Source organism: Sparus aurata, chromosome 1, assembly GCF_900880675.1.
Source record: "Sparus aurata chromosome 1, fSpaAur1.1, whole genome shotgun sequence".
Lineage (NCBI taxonomy): Eukaryota > Metazoa > Chordata > Actinopteri > Spariformes > Sparidae > Sparus > Sparus aurata.
The window spans coordinates 39,916,520-39,939,271 of NC_044187.1; the positions used below are offsets into that span (position 1 = coordinate 39,916,520).

The 22,752-nt window shown below is 44.0% G+C and overlaps 1 protein-coding gene across 6 annotated transcripts in view; it reads right to left on the reverse strand.

Annotated features, from left to right (window-relative positions):
- LOC115579487 (glycine receptor subunit beta-like) overlaps nt 1-22,752 on the reverse strand; it is a 263,157-nt gene that overhangs the window by 54,452 nt on the left and 185,953 nt on the right. For all 6 annotated transcript variants that reach the window (XM_030413081.1, XM_030413068.1, XM_030413073.1 and 3 more), the window contains one exon: nt 12,721-12,858. In XM_030413081.1, the coding sequence (XP_030268941.1) occupies nt 12,721-12,858 (138 nt within the window). The remainder of the gene's footprint in view (nt 1-12,720; nt 12,859-22,752) is intronic.

Here is a 22,752-nt window from a genome sequence, read left to right on the forward strand (position 1 = left end):
CGACTGCGATGGAGAGTCCAACTCACACACTCACAGCACGTCGTCAGACAACAGTTCAGTCTGTTAGTGATAAAACACGACACTGACGACACACACAGTCCTCTGTCAGCTGCTCGACGCCATTAACTCTCCGCTCCTTCTTCCTCGTCACTCACGCGCCGGTCTACCCGGAAGTGTAAAAACTCTTACAGGTCCTGAACTCTCACAGGCAATAAGAATGACTTTTCAACTGCTTTTAAAACATTCAGAACCCATGAAATGATAGAAATACTTTTTTTTTTTTTTACATTTTAATATCTTGGTTATCTCAAAATATTTCATACACATTTTAACTTCTTAACAACTGGAGTTTTATCTTTAACTTGTTCCCAGGAGAGAGAGAGAGAGAGAGAGAGAGAGAAAAAAGAATAAATAATCTTTTTTACATAACATTGGCCATTGCTAATGACATACACAGTAATTGATCTAGCATACTTTCATTAAATAAATCCATTCAAGCTCAAATATAAGGGTTTATAATTAGGCTATACTGAGCCTCATCTATTTATACCAGAGATTTTCTTAAAATGAAGTTAACACCGTTTAGAACAAGGTTACCTGGGGTAAAACTCCCCCTGCTACCCTGATTTGCATTTGTATAGCTCACAGCATTTTCATTTACATGTTAAAGCCTCCCCTAGAATCAGGGGGAGGGGGGTCATGGGGGGACAACTGCCAAGCAAGGCCCACGTCAATTTCCGACAATTTACGTCAGTTTTCAGTGTTGCCTGCAAATTGCCGCAAACCTGACATTCCACGTCAATCTACAGTGCCGCATACTGACGAAAATCCCACTTTTCATGCAGTGCAGGGTCTCTTTCAGTGTTGGCTAGCTGAAAATATGTCCAGCAGCATTGAAGCTTTCTCCCTTTATATGATCACTTAAGTAAGTAAGTAAGTGAGTATGCAATGTCTCTGCATCAATACCTTCAGATTTCTGTAGGATACCAGAAAAAGTTTGATAATGGTAGGCTTTCGACTAGTTTTTTATTGACTATGTGGCTACATGCTAGTTTTTACTGATGCTAACTTTTTGACACTTTAGCCAAGGCTTGGCTACTCCTTTAAATAGCTTGAGATGTCTATCAGAAAATAGTTTGATAGAATATTTTGATAAAGTGGTAGGCTACAGGCTAGATTTTTGTTATTGACCACATGTTACATGCTGATTAGAAGTTAATTAAAGGTTGAATCGTGGAGAATGTTTATTAACCCTGGGGTTTAATTGGCCATTTTTGACTACTTATGATTTTACCATTATATTTTTTACCTTAAAAACTATTTACCTTGCCTTGTTTGGTGTCATTATTTTCAGCACAATTGAATTGAATAGAATTTTTTTTTATTTTGACACACTGTTTTGACACAATGGACCTAAAATCACAAAAAAATTAAATCTGAGTAGGAAAAAGTTGGATTTTTTCACAGTGAAAACCACAAATATTTTTAACGAACCATTGTAATTACTTATGATGCAAATATAAATTCAGCTGTCTCCTCATTGTTTTGACTCACCAAACAAAAAAAAAAGGCTCCACTACACACTAAACACACTTCACTAATCACTAACTATACACTCCAAACACGCTAAATGTCACAAATCTCTCAACTCTCAAAACCCGCCATCTCTATCGCTCTCTATCACTGTCACTGCTGCTGTCACTCTTTTGTCGCCGTCCCTCCCGCAACTTCCCCCTGTTCCTCAGCAACCAAATCACGTGTTTTGCCATATAATTTTGTGATTTGTTGGTGTGGTGCCTTTTTCCACCAAAAGGAACATGTTTTTTGCATGCAAACACTTCCTGCTTGCAGACACTTTTGTGAGAAAAGTTGTTTTTACCGTTTCTTCCTGCACCAAATGCATAGCAAACGTGATGATAATGTTAGCGAAAAAGTGCGGTGGACATTATTTATCGTATCTCCGCTTTTACTTAGCCTGTCAACAAAATTTCAAAACTGGTATATAGTTTGAAGGCTGCTCCGACACATACGCCGGAACCGAGACCCACTAAGGCTGCGTCTTGCTGCTACATCATCTTAAATCAGTCCAGCATGATCGCGACTCCTAAGGGTTAAAAGCTATGTTTTTTTTAGGTAAATCTCAAAATATACTATCAGTATGACAGTATGTCAACTGACCACTATGTCACTTGACATAGAGTAAGATGTCAATTTGACATTTAAAGTGATATAATAACCATTTATGAGTGGATATGTAGGCCTATAATGTATGTCAGGTGTCATGTAATGTGTATGTAGGTGTTATGAATGCTTATGTATGATTTGTTGGAAATCTGCAGTGAAGACGTATGTTTAGGAAAGAGTTACCTGGGGTCTCGAGTGCAGCTCAGAAGCTTATCTGAGCTGAGGTAGCCGTTACATTTCCTGATACCAGCTGTTTTATCCCCCATTGAAACGCACTCTGCTGGGCAAACTGTGTCATTTCACCAATTTTTCATTACCCTTAGCATGCTTTTCTGCATTATACTTTTTAAATATAAGGTTTTAAAACCTTATGAATCAGCCGATAAATCAATAAAGGCAAATACCGATAAGTCGGTCGGGCTCTGCTTTTTTGTTCATGTTCATTGTGTGTCCTTCAAGAAATTTAGACGGTGAAAAATTCCAAGGGGTCATGTGAGTCATGTAACTTAAAAGAACCCTGCTTGTAGTGTATTGTGAGAAACATGAGAAAACCTGCCTGAATAAACTCTAAAGTCTACTGCATACAATTTAACGGTGTATTTACTCATTAATTTAATATAGTTATAAAAAGACAATTGTAGTGGGGAAAGAAGTAACATAACTCGATAAAATGGAATTGTAGAATTAGATATGTCACAGTTATGGTTAGGCGTCCTGCAACAATGTTCTTTGGGAGGTGTACACAGGTGTGTTGGGGCAGGGTGGTGCTCCCATTGGACCATCCCCCCTGGTTAAAATTAATAAATCACCTACTGATTGTATGGTACTCAAGGTCTGCAATTTAACCCAATAGTCATTCTGTTGTTTCAGTGTTTGTCAGTGAATATGACATTATTAGATTCTTAAAATACAAAATGTAGAATCCGATCCGCCTGTCAATCTCACGCTCCATCCTTCCCTCACTCGTAAACAAGACCCCAAGATACTTGAACTCCTCCACTTGAGACAGGAACTCTCCCCCAACCTGGAGGGAGCAGGCCACTTTTTCCGGTCAAGAACCATGGCCTCGGACTTGGAGGTGCTGATTCTCATCCCAGCCGCTTCACACTTGGCTGCAAACTGCCCCAGGACATGCTGGAGGTCCTGGCTCGAAGGAGCCAACAAGACAATATCATCTGCAAAAAGCAGAGATGAAATCCAGTGGCTCCCGAACCAGACCCCCTCTGGCCCCTGACTGCACCTAGAAATTCTGTCCATAAAAATAATGAACAGAACTGGTGACAAAGGGCAGCCCTGCCGGAGCCCAACATGCACTAGGAACAGGTCGGACTTACTGCCGGCTATGCGAACCAAGCTCCTGCTCCGTTCGTACAGGGACTGTACAGCCCTTAGCAGAGGGCGTCCGACCCTGTATTCCCAGAGCACCTCCCACAGAATGCCACGAGGGACATGGTCGATTGCTTTCTCCAAGTCCACAAAACACATGTGTACTGGTTGGGCAAACTCCCATGAACCCTCGAGCACTCTGTGGAGGGTATAGAGCTGGTTCAGTGTTCCGCCGCCCGGACAAAAACCGCATTGATCCTCCTGAATCCGAGATTCAACTTTCGGACAAATTCTCCTCTCCAGTACCCTGGAATAGACTTTACCAGGGAGGCTGAGGCTTTTTGAATAGGGGGACCACCACCCCGGTCTGACAGTCCAGAGGCACTGTCACTGACTGCCACGCGATGCTGCAGAGACGTGTCAGCCAAGACAGCCCCATAACATCCAGAGACTTGAGGTACTCAGGGCGGATCTCATCCATTCCCAGTGCTTTGCCACTGAGGAGCTTCTGGACTACCTCAGTGACTTCAGCTTGAGTAATGACTGAGTCAACCTCTGAGTCCCCAGCCTCTGCTTCCTCTATGGAAGGCGTGTCAGTGGCATTAAGGAGCATTCCTTCCACCGTCCGACAATGTCCCCAGTCGAGGTCAACAGCTCCCCACCTCAACTATAAACAGTGTTGGTGCTTCCACCTCCTGAGGTGCCAGATGGTTTGCCAGAATTTCTTCGAGGCTGACCGATAGTCCTCCTCCATGGCCTCCCCGAACTTTTCCCAGACCCGAGTTTTTGCTTCCGCGACTGCCCATGCTGCCGCACGCTTTGCCTGCCGGTGCCCGTCAGCTGCCTTAGGAGTCCTCCAAGCCAACCAGGCTCGCTAGGACTCCTTCTTCAGCTTGACAGCATCCCTTACTTCCGGAGTCCACCACCGGGTTCGGCGATTGCCGCCACGACAGGCACTTGAGACCTTACAGCCACAGATCTGGACAGCCGCGTCAACAATGGAAGTGAAGAACATGGTCCATTCGGACTCAATGTCCCCAGCCTCTCGGGATCTGGTCAAAGCTCTCCCGGAGGTGGGTTTTAAAGACCTCCCTGACAGAGGGTTCCGCCAGACGTTCCCAGCAGACCCTCAGAATGCGTTTGGGTCTGCCAGGTCTGTCCAGCTTCCTCCCCTGCCAGCGGATCCAACTCACCACCAGGTGGTGATCAGTTGACAGCTCAGCCCTTCTCTTGACCTGAGTGTCCAAACCATATGGCTGGAGGTCAGATGACACGACTACAAAGTCGATCATTGACCTCCGCCCTAGGGCATCCTGGTGCCAAGTGCACATATGGACGCCCTTATGCTTGAACATGGTGTTTGTTATGGACAAACTGGGACTAGCACAGAAGTCCAGTAACAAAACACCACTCGGGTTCAGATCAGGGAGGCTGTTCCTCCCAATCACACCCCTCCAGGTAACACTGTCACTGCCCACGTGGGCACTCTCCAGTACACCTCCGAGGGACTCCAAAAAGGCTGGGTACTCTGCACTGCTGTTTGGCCCATAAGCCGAGACAACAGTGAGAGACCTATCCCCGACCCGTAAGGCGCAGGGAGGCGACCCTCTCGTTCACTGGGGTAAACTCCAACACATGGCGGCTGAGCTGGGGAGCTATAAGCAAGCCCACACCAGCCTGATGCCTCTCACCACGGGCAACTCCAGAGTAGAAGAGAGTCCAGCCTCTCTGAAGGAGTTGGGTTCCAGAGCCCGGACTGTGCGTGGAGGTGGGCCCGACTATCTCTAGCCGGTACCTCTCAACCTCCCGCACTAGCTCAGGCTCTTTCCCCCCCAGCGAGGTGACATTCCATATCCCCATGGCTAGAGTCACCGTCTGGGGATTGGGTCGTCGGGGCCCCCGCCCACGACTGCACCCAAATCACACTGCACCGGCCCCTTCTGAACCCTCCTGCAGGGGGTGAGCCTACTGTAGGGTGGGCCCACATCACTCGTTCGGGCTGAGCCCGGCTGGGTCCCGTGGGCAAAGACCTGGCCACCAGGCGCTCGCCTTCAAACCCCAACCCCAGGCCTGGCTCCAGGTTGGGGCCCTGGTGACGCCTTTCCGGGCAACATAAACTTCCTTGTTGGTTTCATATTCATCAGGGGCCTGATGACCTGTCACCTAGGACCTGTTTGCCTTGGGAGACCCTACCAGGGGCATTAAGCCTAGGATCATTCAGGTCCTCACACTCCTCCACCATGATAAGGTGCCGGTTCAAGGGGTGTGCCATACTCTTTCCATTTTCAGGTGATGGATTGAACACTGCTCTGTGAGATGTTCAAAGCTTGGGATATATTTTCATATCCAAATCATGCTTTAAACTTCTCTATAACTTTATCCCTGACCTGTCTGGTGTGTTCCTTGGGCTTCATGATGCTGTTTGTTCAATAATTTTCTCTAGCAAACCTCTGAGGCTTTCACAGAGCAGCTGTATTTACACTAAGATTAGATTACACACAGGTGGACTCCATTTACTAATTAGGTGACTTCTGAGGGCAACTGGTTGCACTGGATTTTATTTAAGGGTATCAGAGTAAAGGGGGACAAGTAAGAAGAGAGTAAATTCACAGAGGACCATTTGAAAAAAAAAAACAGTACACATTTCCCAAAAACAACAATGGGAGAGTGTCAACATGACTTTTTTTTTAAACAAAGTCTTAGTTAATGGGGAAAAAATAAAAAAAAAAGCTGGCTGATGTACTCCAAAAAGAATGATGGCTTACCCCGCTTCTGCTGCAAAATGTTTTCTCCAAAATATAGCCAGGAGCACAATACCTTCATGGCAACATGGAAGGAGTTGGAGGTCCGTTTTGCAAAGGGGCCAAGAGATGGCACTCGCAGAGGCTGAGAGAAACAGGTGGTATGATGTTCTTTCTCAATTGGTGGCAGTAATTCAGTCCTTAGCTGAAAGAAACATGGCTTTAAGGGGGTCCACAGAAACAGTAAACAAACCAGACAATGGCAACTTTCTGAAAGAGGTGGAACTCATGGCCAAATTTGATCCAAAAATAAAACAGCAGTTGCTAGGGTGGAAAGTGGAGCTAGCATTCACACATATTATCTGGGCAAAAGAATCCTAAATGACCTGATAGACTGCATCAGCTCCAACACACTGGAAAGCATCGTGGATGAGTTTGAAACAATAAAATATTTCTTTATTATTCTAGATTGCACCCCTGATCTGAGTCATAAGGAGCATCTCTCTGTCATTGTCAGGATAGTATCACTAGAAAACTTAACACAAGTTAAAGGTCCCATATTATGAAAACATGTATAAGCTGGTCCTCCCTGAGCCTACCAACTCCCAGATTGAGGAAAGCAAACGAGCCCTGCATCATCTCTGCAGCCCAACTACTGGCAAAATAGGGCTCCTACAGGCTGTTCAGATTCAGCTCCTGTTGTTACGTAACGAGAAGAGAGATTTTCATAGGTCGGCCTCCTCTGCGCGATGATAGGAGATATACAAGGGGGGAGCGTCCATGTCCAAGGTGAAGTTCGGTGTGTCCAGCGGTAAGCTAGCAGTGTCTGTAAAAGGATCAGTCCCAACTAAAAACACAGACAAACACAGCGTTCGCTAGCTGGTTTAAGATGTTACCTGTTGCAGGTCTCCCCTCTCAAAGTCCCCCGACTGGGAGAGACTCGTTTGTTACGGAGAACTGCAGATCACGGAGGACTGCACAGTGCCTCAAATTTGAAGATGTGTTTATGCTGCTTTGTAACGGGGTAAATTCAATATAATATGAAGAACTATAAGTTACATTTACCATTAGCAGGAGCTAACATTAGCTACATGGTAGTAACTGTAACAACACATATGAACAAACTAACAATATTCAGACACACTAACCATTCTGAAACGTCCCGCTGCAGCGTCTGTGTTTCTTCAGGAGCCTCTCCTTCTGGGTCAAACTGGTATGATTGAACAACAGCATCTCGGCGAGCCATAGCGATACATCCACGTAAACATTAGCACATGCTACCGATAGCATAAGTGGCATCCACTCCCTGAGAGGGTCGTGTAGCAGGCAAGGCAGGCGTTGACAGACGGAGCTCATTAGCATTTAAAGGTACAGGCACAGAAACAGCCTGCTCTCAGTAGAGCGCTAAAGAGCTCCCTTGAGCGATTTTTAGACAGCTGAAATTCAGGACCATGGATGGATTTGGGTCAATACATTTTTAATACAGTGTTGTTGGACCTCTGACAGCTGTTTGAAATTGATGAAAAACAGTATAATATGGGACCTTTCTTGGGCTTTCTTGTGGCAGGGGAGAAAATAGGGGAAAGTTTGTCGCCTCTCATCCTAAACAGGCTGGAGGAGCTGAACATCCCCTTTGAGAGATGCAGAGGACAATCCTATGACAACGGTTCCAACATGAAGGGAAAGAATAAAGGTGTTCAGGCTTGGTTGCTTCAGCAGAATCCAAGGGCTTTTTTTGTTGCATGTGGTGCCCACACTTTAAATCTGGTGATAGCTGATGCTGCAAAGAGCACACCAAAAGCCATTAGCTACTTTGGACATTTAACAAACTTATTCAAGCTCTTCTCAGCCTCCACTCTGTTGGGACTCAAAGACAAAGAGAAGGCCTCTTGAGAAAATCAAAAGCCCAACTACGAGGGCCATATCAACATGAGGAGTTGAACTGGAACTGAACCAATGGCCAAAAAAGTATACAGAACTGTAGCGCAAGGTATAAACCACCCCCAAAACTTTCACCTGCTCCCTATTGGCTGCGAGCCAGGAAACTCCACCATGATCACAATGACATCACTCAGAGTTTAAAGGTCAGGAGACTCCACTCCATGTTGCATTCCCAGGGAGCGTTATGTTGTGAAGAGACTCCGATTTCATGCAACTGTTACAGTAAGGGTGTACTTTGAGAAACGTTTTTCACTTTGCTTGAGCTAAGTTTCAGTTCCCTCCTCCCTGGACGAGACAGAGACAGTTTTTGTTTTACTATGTTTTAATATTGTTCAAATATTCATCATTATTGTTTTGGATCCATAGAGGAACACTGCACAACCCAGTCGTTCCTCACCGCCTGCAGAAAGAAGAGATTATCTTCAGAAGGAGATGGAACCCCGGAGGTCCGGTCTTTCCATCAGGTCGACGACGCAGCTGCCTGCCTTCATCAGCTGTTAGGACGCTACAGCTGATCCCGTGCTCGCATCCAAAACGGGTTGGAGTTTCGAGTCACATGGGACACACTGTAGTCGCAACAAGCGACACAAGTAAGAGGCTTTTGTCTGGGCAGAAACAGATAGTATATAGTGTGTTTTTGTTGTGCTTACTTTTGTTGTAAAAAATCCGCGGAGTCCTATTTATGGTTTACTGTACTGTGTGCTAACTGTGTTATTACTCTTGCTAGGAGCTTATTCAGGCTAATCCACTCAGCGGATAGCTTGTGTAGTCTTGCCGCCGTGTGTGACCACAGTACGTCATATTTTAGCTCAATCAGCAGACAATAAACAAACCTCAATTCGCCCCCCTTTTACTAACCGTCGCCTTTGTTGAAACTCTGCGGGCACATGTAAGTGATGGCCTTGAGTTGACACATCCAAGGCTGCCATTTTTGAATTCCAGGTTTATGATTCAGTTGAATCGGAATCATCACCTCGGAATCAATGTTCTCGTGTGACATGGCCAAGTCACCTTCGGCGCTTCCTGTAGTCTCTACAAGGAGATTTCCCATATCACTCCCACTGGTTTGTAGTCTGGTGAACGTGACTTCCTGAGCCACATTCAGTCATCTTTGTAGATTTTACAACGGACTCCCTGCTCCCCCCCCCACATACACATACACACACACACACACACATATTTCCACCCACTTATGTTTGGCTTGCTTATATTTTTGTGGTGCTAGTTCTAGAGAACAACTGTTGTTTTTTGAAGTAGCTGGTTTATGTTTTGAAGAAAGCTTTAATAAACACTTGATTTTATCTGTGATTATTTCACACAATCCCATGTTATAATAACAGCTGGTTGAAGTGGTCAGTGCCCGGATTTACGCCTTCCCTCTTATCTAATTATTGATATTTTCATAATTGACAATTTGACTTATTCAGGGTTTGAGACTAAAGGTATATCATTTGATTATTGATCCCTGATTTCAGGGTGGTGCCCCATGTTCATAAGTGAGTAACCTATGTTTCATTAATTAACTATAATAATTCTATTAATTCATAATAATATTTTAATTAATAATCAATAATCAATATTGATTCCCAACAACCCATAGATGGGATATCCTGCTGAATCATGTTAAAACCACTCTGAAATAATGGTCAGAGACGAGATTGGAAAGCAGGATAAAAAGCATTGAGGCAGTAAGGTACCAGGCTACGCAAGTCAGAGGGGCTCTTCTGGAGGCGAGGGAAACTACTGCAGACTCTGTGGTGAGAGTTGAAGCCAAGCCTTTGGCTAAGGAGATAGGATCTTACAGATGTTCCATTTGTTCAGCCATGACATCCCCACCAAATCCAGCAAGTGAGTAAATTATTGCAATCACCCTCCATGCAGCTAGATATGGCTGTAGTCTTGCAGAAGAAAACCAGAGATTCCATGTCCTGCTACAGAACCACTGGGTTTTCTGATGCACAGACAACTGCAAAGGAGATGTGTAAAGAGACGAACGTGGAGACTGTACTGAAACAACAGCCGTTGAGAACCACAAAAAGCACTTTGCTTATGAGTCCCCAGATGAGTCTATCAATGATGCACTTAACAAAATGGAAACCACATTCGCAAGTGTTCGTGGATATAATTGTCTCCTAACTTGATAAGAGATTGCAGAACCTTGGAGAGGTAAAGGACAACTTTGGAGTGCTCCTCATCTTCCCCAACTCAGCAAAAGAAGAGCTGCTACAACAATGTCAGACCCTGAGCACTGCTCCGATGAAGGGCAGCCAGACATCAATGACAGGGAACTTTGTGTAGAAATACAAAACTTTCCACAATTGCCGGCAAAGAGCATGACAGCCATGGAACTTTTGACTTTCCTGCAACATGAGGGTTGCTCTGAGGATTTCTGCCACTCTTTCTGTTACAGTGGCTTCTGCCGAAAGAAGTTTCCCTAATAATTAAAACAGTCAGTGCCTTGGTCCTGACCGCATCACTGTCATGCTCAAATGTCATTAAAGCACACCCAATATTGCGATTGTACAACTAATACCAACAAAAATAAAATGTATAATCAAAATATATCAATGTTGATGGACAATTTGCTGTCAAATTTTAAAGGTTTTTGCGAGTGTGTGTCGCGTTTCCATGGACACACATGGGGTCTGGCTAATAAATGAAACAAAATCAGTCACGTCAGTAGACTCATATGTGTAATGGAACGTAGTTTACCACTCCAGCAAATAATTCAATCCTTTGTAACGACCTAGCAACAGAAAGGATTTTCTAGTCCCAGATGAGTGAACTCTGAGCTGACATTGATGTTTTATCGCAGTCTCGGAATTTCCTGAAATAAATCAATACTGCACAGATAAACAGAAAATGCTTATTTTTATCGCCCAAGTTATAACAAAGATGTTGATTTTTTTTTCTTTTATATTTTTTAGAAAACGTTTCACCACGGTCACAATAGTGTCTCTCACACTGAAGGGAAAATAAATAATAGCCTGGGCGTTTATTTGTTTCAATCACTTCACAGACCAGGCGTTTATTTGGGACCAGGCGGCAATTTGGGACAGTCCTTTAATTCCTTCCTCTCAAAAATCCGGGATGAAAATGTCACAAACTTCTCCAGCTTCTCTGTGAATTCTCCGGCATCCTGCTGGGCAATAGTTCTCTTCTGCAAGTGAAGTTGTTGCGGTGGATGAAACGATTCAGCCAACCAGCACTCACAGATAACTCCTCATCTCTGCTGTCCCTCACAGTGGCGTACATTTGTTTCGCCATCGCCCTGATCATTTTACGGTACACTCTCTCGTGGCGTGCCTGTTTGCTGATAACTAATTCCCGCATGTTTATTTCAGGCTCCTTGCTAGCCTTCTTCCTCCCTCCACCAGGCAGCCTGGCCCTGTTGCTGTCCTCCTCGGACAGCTCCGTTTTATTTCATCGCCAATCTCTCACTCTCTTGGGGTTGACAGGGAAACGTCTAGCGGCTGCTTTTCCCGAGTTTTCCTCTGCATATTTTACGGCAGAAAGTTTGAATTTCAAGCTGTACTTATTTTGTATTTTTAATTTATCATTTGTTTCTTTCTTTAGTTTTTATTTGGTGTGATATTTCTTACTCAAAGAAATAAAATCTTGAATACACACTAGTGTTTCTGTGTGAGTGTATGAAGGTTGATTGTGACACATCTCTTTTGCTAGCCATGTTTCTTATAGCTGCCTGTTTCTATAGCCATGCTGTGAGCATTTAGTCACCCCATTCATATTCATTCAGATTGAATTTTTAAGCATGTTAAGAGTGTGTGTGCAGTAAATTCTGGGTTATGAAAAGAGCCTTCTTGGATAAGCCAAAGCTATTTGAGGATAGAACCTGTACAACATGGTACGAATACATATCTCCTGAATACTACCCACTGGACCTGCAGCAAGAACTAACAAAACAAACTGATGACCTATTTGAGTATAATATAATCAGTGTCCTTGCCATATACTGTTTGGCATGCAACTTTGTTAAACCATATTGTTACCATGCAATATCTCTAACTCCAAGTAATGTTCAAAAAGTGGTAGATCGATCTAACAGTTTAAACAAACAATGATAAATATTTGCTGAATGTCAAATGTATGTATACGGAATGTGTTAAATTAAACATAATATTATTAACTGCATATTTAGACTATGGTTGATTACATTATGAGGAGGGTAATATATTTACAAGTAAGATGGCATCTTTTCATATTCTATTATAAATCTAAGTAAACTAATTTATAATAAAATATAGAGTATAATGTAACAGTTAAGTTAGTAAAAATGATTGTTTTGCAGTCATAGTTGTAAATTGCTTAGTTGCTAAATATATGCTTGAAGGTGATATTACTAAGTTGATTTTTTTGAGTCTCATTTCCAACACTTTGGGATGCCATGTCCAACATTATTTGACAAGTTGGGAATGAGATGCAAAAATCAAGTTTTGTTACAAACAGCACTTTTACGGTAGTGGCAATGTAAATGCTTTGTTATAATTATATATTAACAATTACTAACCTGTTCCTTGGTAGTACTTTGTGCAGTTTCCATATTTTATGTCCTCTTGTTTGATGTCGAACTGAGGTAGAGCAATCTCATCCATCTGAACGGGGTCAGACTGCCACATGAACACAAGATCACTGGTGGTATAGCCAACTAAAACAAAAAAAAAGGAAAATGTTTATGTATTATTTAATGTACAACTATTAAAAAGTATTACCTTCCATATATTCTGATTATTTAATGATCTTTAGCCCTTTTGCTGCATAGTGGTGACTGAACATAAAAATAAACAATCATAAAACCATCAACAAGAATTTCAGATTATAAATACATTAATCATTCGATACAACAGCAACATATTTCAATAATGGAATAACGTAAATTCAATTCACTTTGCATTTTGCTCAAATGGTTTATTATCATGGAGGGAGATAAGATGGTTGATAGATACTCCTGCAATCTTCTTGTGGCCACACTATTTATTGGTCGGAGCTGGTAAGTTTTACTCTAGTATATGTGTTAATTTCCACTGGCTCTGCTGTGTCGCTGACTGCTCCGTCCCAGCTCCAGCAGTCCGAACCCTGCCAGAGCAGACACGCAGGCCTTCTATTTTTACCGGATGCCTGAGCACGACACTATTATGTTTGTGTAGGATTCAATGACCACAGGATGTAGCTACGTTCATTCTGCTTTTACTCAACTGCAGCACACCATACATTTTACGACCTTGACGTAAATCACCCCTGTACGCCTTAAAAGTACCCCGTCACTCACAGTGCATAACATAACAGAGTCCAACAGGACACAATACTGAACTTTTCAGACATAACATTCCCCCCCCCCCCCCCCCGGAAACCGAAACATAACATTCAACCCACATTCCCCAGTGTCACTATCACCCTGTCACATAGTCCCCATGCCAGATAGGCGAGACCCTCATTCTCTGAGGGCGTGCTGGCCATGAAGCTGTGTCAGGCGGTGCTGGTAAGTTACCCCCCCCACCCGGTTAGCTCTTGGCCTGGGCTGCCTACCCAGAGCCGCTGCTGATAGAGGTGATGCAAGTGCTGAGGGGGCTGTAACTCTGTGCAGGCGGTTTGAGTGCCAACGAGTCGCATTCTCCAGTCTGTAAGTGGCCAGCCCCAGCTGCTTAAACACCCGCAGAGGCTCTGACCAGTATGACTGCAGCTTATTTTGGCGGTGGAGGTGTTTGACCCTGAACCAATCCCCAGCAGAAAGTGAGGGGGTCTGTACTCGGTGCGCGGCATCAAATCTCTCCTTCATCCAAGCCTGCGAACCTTACACCTGAGCTTTGGCTTTCTGGAGCCCTGGGCTCCCACGTGCAGGAGCTGGCTTAGCTCTCAGACGGTCCAGTGGTTGCTTCAATTCACGCCCAATCATAAGCAATGCAGGTGACTCTCCTGTGGTGGAATGCTTGGATGCCTGGATGGTCAGGAGAGTTTGAGTGCGTCGCTGAAGGTTTTCCCTTCCTCCAGACAGGCTCGGATTCCATTTTTGAGGGTTTTATTCAGTCTTTCCACCCCCCCATTACTCTCTGGGCGATAAACCGCCATTCTGATGAGCTTGATGGACCGTATTGTGAGAAACTCTGTGAACTCCGCCGATGCAAATTGGGGCCTGTTATCCATTGTGACGACACTGGGGAGGCCCCAGCGCCCAAACAGGTTGTCCAGGCAGGCGATGATGGAGTGTGCAGTGATGGAGCTCAATTGAAAAACCTCTGGCCACTTTGAATGAAGATTGTGCACAACCAGCAGGTAGCGGGCGTGAGCAGGTGCCCCGTGAAGTTCTCCACAAAGGTCGACTTGAATGTGTTTCCATGGTGAAGACGGTCAAGGGGTCGGGGTGAGAGGGGCTGTGGCAGGCTGACCAGTTTTCCCACTCAGGAGGCAGCAGGCGCAATTACGTACTAGCTCCTCAGAGTCAGAGTCTATGTGGGGCCACCACACTGTGTCACGGCAGCGCTGCTTCACCTTGACCACCCCCAGGTGCCCCTCATGCGCCATATACAGTACTCTGGACCTGAGAATCTCTGGAACGACAGCACGGTGGCCACGAGCTAGGCACACCGCCCCCAGCAGGAGAGCTCGTCGCGGAAGTGGTAGTAGGGGAGCAGCCTGTCATCCACTTTGGCAGGCCAGCCGTTCTGGACATATGTGCGGAGGGTTGTGAGGACCTCATCAGCAGCTGAGACCTGCTGCAGCTCAGCCAGGGTGACCACTGGACTGAGGGGCCCGTGCAGGATGTGGACCCAGTCGTCGTCGCTCTCTGTGTCTGGTATCACCCTGCCTGTCTCCTTCGTCACCGAAACAGCTCTTGACAGGAGGTCGCCCACCGTGTTGGCCCGCCCAGGCATAAACTCCAGACTGAAGTTGTGCTGGTTCAGCCTTTCAGCCCACCTTAGCAGTTTCATGGGCCTGTGCCCCGAGCCTTGAGTCGCCAGCTGTGCAGTCAGCACTTGGTGGTCGGTGCGAATGGTGAAAGGCCGTCCGTAGGTAAACGTGCGAGTGTTCGCACACCCACGGCAGGCCAGAGCCTCCCTCTCCCCCACTGAATACTTACACTCCACTGGAGTGAGAGCCCGTGAGGCGAAAGCCATTGGGCATTCCACCCCCTCTTGAGTCTGGGAGAGTACAGCGCCCAGGCATCGCAAGTGACCATGGTTGGCGCGGTCAGGCTGAAATGGGTCAGCGTATGCAGGGACATGAGCTGCCGTTTGATGACACGTAGGGCTTTGTGGCAGGCTGGGGTCCAGTCCCATGTGACGTCCTTCCTGAGCAGCCGGGGCACGGGGGCCGTTGAGTCAGAGTAGTGTGGCATGAATCTGAGGTAGTAGGCGGCCATCCCCAGGAAGGAAGATAGCTGGGATGCCGACTGCGGGTCTGGCAGGGACAGGATGGCCTCAGTGTGGGACATAATCGGGGCGATGCCCTCCTTCAAGAGCCTGAAACCCAGGAACTCGACCTCCTCAACCCTGAACATGCACTTCTCAGAGTTCAGTGTGACCCCATGCCATTCAAAATGCTGAAAAACCTGCTCTAGGTGAGCGTCATGCAATGCGGTGGAGGGCGCATGCACCACCACGTCATCCAGGTAGATGGAGACACCCTGGATACCAGCCCGTATGAGTGACATTATCTTCTAGCTTGGGGCTGATGACAGTCCAAATGCCATGCATTTAAACCTGAAAACCCCCACGTGCATGACGAACGCTGTAAGGTCAATGCTGGCCGGTGCCAGGGGGAGCTGCAGGTAGCCGTTTCGTGAGTCCATCTTACTGAAGACAGTGGAGCCATGGAAATGGCTAGTGAGCTCCTCAGCTGTGGGTAGGCAGTACTTATCATCCGATAAGGTGAGCGTGGCGAAGATCCGCTGTCCCTCCTGCCCGAGACAATGGTGCAGGAGCACGCACTTCCTTGCCTCCGCTAGGCCCGTATGTCCCAAAGCCAGCAGATAATCCTCAAACGACGTCCGCCATCGATCCCAGGGGACAGCTGGATTGCCGGGAACAGGTAGAAAGGGTGGTGTTGGTAAGACGAGTTCCGACATCCTTGTTCGCCAAATATTATGTTTGTGTAGGATTCAATGACCACACGATGTAGCTCCGTTCATGCTGCTTTTACTCAACTGCCGCACACCTTACATTTTACGACCTTGCCGTACATCACCGCTGTACGCCTTAAAGGCACAGTACCCTTTCACTCACAGTGCATTACATAACAGAGTCCAACAGGACACAATACTGAACTTTTCACAGCAGTGCTGTGCCGTGCCAGACTCAAAATGGAGTCTGTGGGAGTTGCCGAGGAAAGAGATAGATGATGGAGCCAAACCTTACTGGAACTGGAACGCAACATACATGCAGCCAGTGGACTCTTAGAGTAACACTGTCCAGTCATGGCGCAAGGTCAAGAAACTATTTTGTCCTAAACAGTGGAGTTTTAGATCATAAGTAACACAAAAAGCACTGTGTTCAAATCCTGATTTCATGCTATTGTAATAATGGGCATTTTGTAGACAACAAAGACAATAAAGCCAAAGGCTGCTAGCAAGCAAACATTAACATCATAACAAAGGTTTTGGAAGGAACTGTATTCCATGTTTGTTAGGCCCCAAGATTACACACAATGCAGTTTAACCGATTTACGTCAGTTTTACCGCTCTTGTTCACTGTGTTTCGAGCTGCAAAGGGCCTGAGGTTCTCTTCTCAAGAACAAACTTCAAATTACAAAGAAATTATTAAAAGCATTTCTTTTATTTTAATTCTGTGATTTACAACAAAGTTGCCCTGCCATTGTAAACAGTGCAGCTTCAAACTCACATAAAAAAGTGCATCCTTTTGAAAAGACTGTGTCCCTTTTTGATAAAATGCTTTTGTAAACATAAGTTTCCATATTGGTATTGATAAAGTGTTAATATAATTTGCAAAAGGTGCCTTTGTTTACAAAAAAGTATTTCATATCCCTGAAGATATGAAATCTAAATTAAACATCTGCATGCACTGCATAGTAAACATGACATGTTGGTAGATTTTACTAATTTTTGGCCAGGAAGACGAGCCTGTCTGCTTCCTCTGGCTTGAGACATCATGCCCCATTGTGGCTTCGTAACACAAGTCTGGGGTCGAACATTTTCTGCATGCAGATGAACCTCCAGCGTTTCCACTGTAAATACGAGCAGCATATCTTTAGCGATATGCAACGTGACTGCATCTGTAACAGCTGTCCACCGGGACCCTTTATTCTCATACGGGACACAATGATTAAATGATTCCGCTAATGTTGGCTGCTTTATAGCGGATACGTGTGGGCTGTACATCTTGTAGTGAACAACAAGTGTCCCACTGCGATCCAGGCGTCTGTTTGAGATGCTGAAATAAATGGTTCGGTCCGCTGCCTTTAGTTGCAACGGCCTTTGAACAAACTTTGCAGCGGACGGTGGTTTGTTCGAGGTCTGACGCCACAAAACCAAGCTAACGAGACAGTGCCTTTTTATGAACGAATTCCTTGCTCGCTGCATGTTGTGTTTGTTTCTCTGTGGAAAGTCAATGCAGGGAGGAGGGCGGAGCTGACTATGAACTACGGGAGCCCACGAGTAGCAGCGGCGGAACAAGTTAAATAAAAAAAACAATTTTCATTTTTAAAAATCGTCCTTAACCAAAAACTCAAATTAATTTATTTTGCTAATTTTTCGCCCAGCCCTTGTCTGAAGTAGTGTTCGGTAGTATAATGTTAAACTAACACTCCATCACTTTGTTGGCTGAGGAAAACTACACTGTAAAAAAGAATCCTAATTTTACAGTATATGACTCTATTTTTCAAGAACAGTTTTTCTGTTCTTTAAAAATAGTGTACAAAACTGTAAAAATTAGACATTAAATCAACAATCCACCTGTTATTTAAAGCATTATTACAGTAATGATAAATTACATTCAATTCTCATTTTTTTACAGAAAAATACTACATTAATTTTACATGATCTTTTCTGTTTTCTTAAATGACATTCAACTTCACATAGAATGACAGCAATTATCTGTAATTAAATATGTAGCCTGGTATATCATATCAAAGTTTATGTCCATACTAACAATCTTAACACTTTTCTCTGTAATTTTAAGGTAAATCTTATCATTTTTATATTTGCATGTAATTATACATTCAACTGTATTTAAATATGTAGCTTGTTACATAAAGGTTTAAGTCCATTCTAACATTTTAACGTTTTTCTCTGTAATTTTAAGGTAAATCTGATTAGTTTTAGATGTATGTGTACTTTTACATTCCAGCTCTGTAATTAAATATGTAGCTTTTTATATAAAGGTTTATGCAGAGGTGGCAAGTAACGAAGTAAAAATACTTCGTTACTGTACTTAAGTAGATTTTTCAGGTATCTGTACTTTACTTGAGTATTTATTTTTCTGACGACTTCTTACTTTTACTCCCTACATTTAAAAGCATTTTTTTTTTAACTTTCTACTCCTTACATTGTCAAAACAGGCTCGCTACTTTTTCAACCTCCGCGGATGACGACACAACACGTATAAAGCCTGATTTATCCTTCTGCATCGCGGCGACGGCGCAGCTACATCGTCGACGCAGACCCCTACGCCGTAGCCTGACATGCGCCTCCAAAAGATCCTGACTACGCGTCACGTCGACGCGTTGAGACGCGAACAGCAAGGCCTGTGATTAGTCCGCTCAGAACGTTATTTCTGGCAGTTGCTTTTCCGGTAAACAGTACAACAACACCGCCATTTTTAAAGTTTTTGTGGTACGAGCGGCACGGAAAAAATGGACCAGGCAGACGAGAGAATTATCGAGGAGGTCAGAAAAAATGACCACCTTGACAACTTGTCTTCAAGACATTACAAGGATTGTCAAATGGCAAACAACTCACAGCCACACCCCCCTAGCGGCTTGGCGGTGAATAGCAGAACAACGCGTTCCCTCGACGCAGAACTTCGAATGCTCAATGACGGCGTAGGGTCGACGACGTAGCTACGCCGACGGCGTAGGGTCGACGACGTAGCTACGCCGTCGCCGCGACGCAGAAGCATAAACTGGGCTTAAGACATAACTACCTAGAAAGTGAAAGTTAACTGCAGAGAGAATCGCCGTGAGTTACAGGTTATGTTAGAGAGAAAACTTGTAGCAGCGACATGGAGAAAGAAAGTGAACCAGGGAACGACGACGCATCATATTCGGAGAAGCAAGACATTCCCCACCCATGACCTTATTTAAAAAAACTGTGTGAGGTGGTCGGCTCATGGCGAATGCGTTGTGTCCTGTGCCAACCTAAAAACCACGAGCTTCTGGCATTCAAGAACTCTCTGTCAAATCTGAATAAACACATGCAGGTAAGGTGTATTTTCAGTTATTATTAGCTCATTTAGCATTTCGTGTAGGCCAGTTTACAACGTTAGCAATGCTATGACAACACATTGTTTTGATAGTATAGAGCTAACACTAGCTAGCGCTCGGTTTTTAAAAAAAACAACAACCCAATAATCCTCAATTAATTGCTGTTTTGCCACTGTTGTGAGACATTACTCTTCAGGGCTCTCTGCCAGAAAGCTCCTCTTGGGTAGATTTCATCCCCTGGTCAATTCAGTCTTGATTATTCTGTCTGAAATGTAACTTCAAGCAAACAGACTGTGTCCAGTGATTTATGTTTTTTAACATGTTGTTAATAAAAAAAACTTTCCTATTTTGTGTGCAAAGAACCTTTCGTATTGTTGAGTTATCAAAAGAGTTATTGTGTATTATTTATGGCAAAAAATTTCTACTTTTGTACTTAAGTACATTTCAGAGCCTGTACTTTATTACTTTTACTTGAGTAAATGAGCTGAATCAGTACTTCTACTTTTACTAGAGTATTTTTTACACAAGCATCTATACTTTACTTAAGTACCAAATGTGAGTACTTTTTCCACCTCTGGGTTTATGTCCATACTAGCATGCTAATGTTTCTCTCTGTAATTATAAGGTAAAGATTGGTTTTTATATCTGTGTATTTTTGAATTCAAATTCTGTTTGAAAAATATGTAGCTCATTATATAAAGGTTTATGTCCATACTACCAACGTTTTTCTCTGTAATGTTAAGGTAATCAACATGACTCAATGACTATCGACCAGTGGCCCTCACATCTTACGTCATGAAGGTGCTGGAGAGACTGGTTTTGGCCAACCTGAGGCCGCAGGTGAGAGCCCTGCTAGACCCTCTGCAATTTGCTTACCAGCCCCACTTGGGAGTTGATGACGCTGTCATCTACCTGCTGCAACGAGCCCATTCGCACCTGGATGGTGGAGGAGGCACTGTGAGAATCACATTCTTTGATTTCTCTAGTGCTTTTAACACCATTCAGCCACTGCTACTGGGGGAGAAGCTGCGGGTGATGGGTGTAGACGACACAATGATCTCCTGGATTACTGACTACCTGACAGGCAGGTCACAGTTTGTCCGTATGGGCAGTGTTCTGTCTGATGCGGTGGTGAGTGATACAGGAGCTCCACAGGGGACTGTACTGTCTCCTTTCCTGTTCACCTTATACACCACTGACTTTCAGTACAACACCGGGTCGTGTCACCTGCAAAAGTTTTCTGACGACTTGGCTGTTGTTGGCTGTATAAGTGAGGGACAGGAGGAGGAGTACAGGGCACTGGTAGACAACTTTGTGGAGTGGACTGGACAGAATCACCTGCGGCTGAACATCAGCAAGACCAGAGAGATGGTGATAGATTTCAGGAAGAAGAGGAAGACGGCTTTCCAACCTCTGTGCATTCTGGGAAGGGATGTGGAGGCAGTGGAGGATTACAAGTACCTGAGTGTTACCATCAACCACAGACTGGACTGGAGATCTAACACTGAAGCTGTGTACAAGAAGGGGATGAGCAGACTTTACTTCCTGAGGAAGCTGAGATCCTTCAACGTGTGCAGCAAGATGTTGGAGATCTTTTATCAGTCTGTGGTGGCCAGTGTACTTTTCTTTGCTGTGGTTTGTTGGGGAAGCAGCATCGGAGCCAGCGACACCAACAGACTCAACAAACTGATCAGGAAGGCTGGCTCTGTGATTGGCTGCAAACAGGACACTCTGGAGGCTGTGGTGGAGAGGAGGACACTGAAAAAACTGTTATCCATCATGGATAATCCTCTCCACCCTCTCCAACTCACACTGGTCAGACAGCAGAGCACCTTCTCCGGAAGGCTGCTTCAGCTTCGCTGTCGTAGCAACAGATACAGGATCACTTTATACAACAACTCTCTCACCTCTGCCTGACAGAGAACTCTGGTCTCTCTACTGTTCTGTTGTATATATTATTATTGTTATAGTATATTTTGCATATTTTGTTTTGTTGTATATATTATTACTGTTTATTGTGCACACTGTGCACTGTATATATACACTATGTGTATATTGGATTCTATTTATGTTATGTACGAAGTGTTTTATTTGCGGACCCACTGCTGCTGTAACAAAATAATTTCCCAGTCTGGGATCATTAAAGTAATTCTATCCATCAATTTATCTATCTATCTATCTATCTATCTATCTATCTATCCATCTATCTAAATCTCGCTCACACTCTTGTTCACTAGTACTTATACGGTATGTATAAAAGTATTGGTGTAGACATTTATAGTTAGTACTTTAATATTCAAACTGTAATTCTAAATCAGACAAAAATACAATGAATAAAGGCAAAGTCAGGAAAAAGGATTGCAATAGTCCAGACAGCTGTAGGCATTAAGTGTGGGGGAAGGGGAGGTTAAAAGGTTCAGGTGCAATCGGTAAACTTGTTGATTGGTAAAGCTTGAATTCGGACGATGCTTAAATAACAAAGATTAATGCAAAATAAAAGGTTATGAGTGGCTTAGCATTTGTAAATTCCAAGGAAGATTAATATAATGTCTATCTATTGTGTTACGTTAAATCAGAATAGGCCTTTTTCTGCTATCCAGCAAATTGAAAATGACAGTACCTTGAAAATATAAATGATGACCACATTCTGGAATGCAAGTAAAATATTGATGCTTTTGATATTTTGCTTAATTCAGTGAAGTCAACTCACCTTTGTTTATATAGTGCTTTACACATAATACAGTAGATCGTGTGTGACAGAGAGAGAAAGAGATGCTTATGTAATTGAATATATCAGCCTACAAAAATAAAAATATATGAACATTTATTTTATTTTCTTCATAATCTCTTCTTCATAAAGAAAACGATACCACCCCTGATACAATTGCTATTGGCTGTCTAGCCATGTTGCTTTGAACGTGATTGGTGGCTGTCATCAAGAAAACTGGCCAATGACAACTGTGCGCCCCTTCTTTTTGAAAATACGTCACTTTCAACTGAGTACGACGCTACCGACAGTCGGGCTGCCTGACCACTAGGAGTGGGCGATACCAAGTAAATACAGGGCCAGTATTGCCGATACCGATACCAATACCAATACTGATTTTTACTTGAAAATTTCCGATCAATTATTGATTTTGTACTTTTGCCTTTAATTAGTTGACCATGA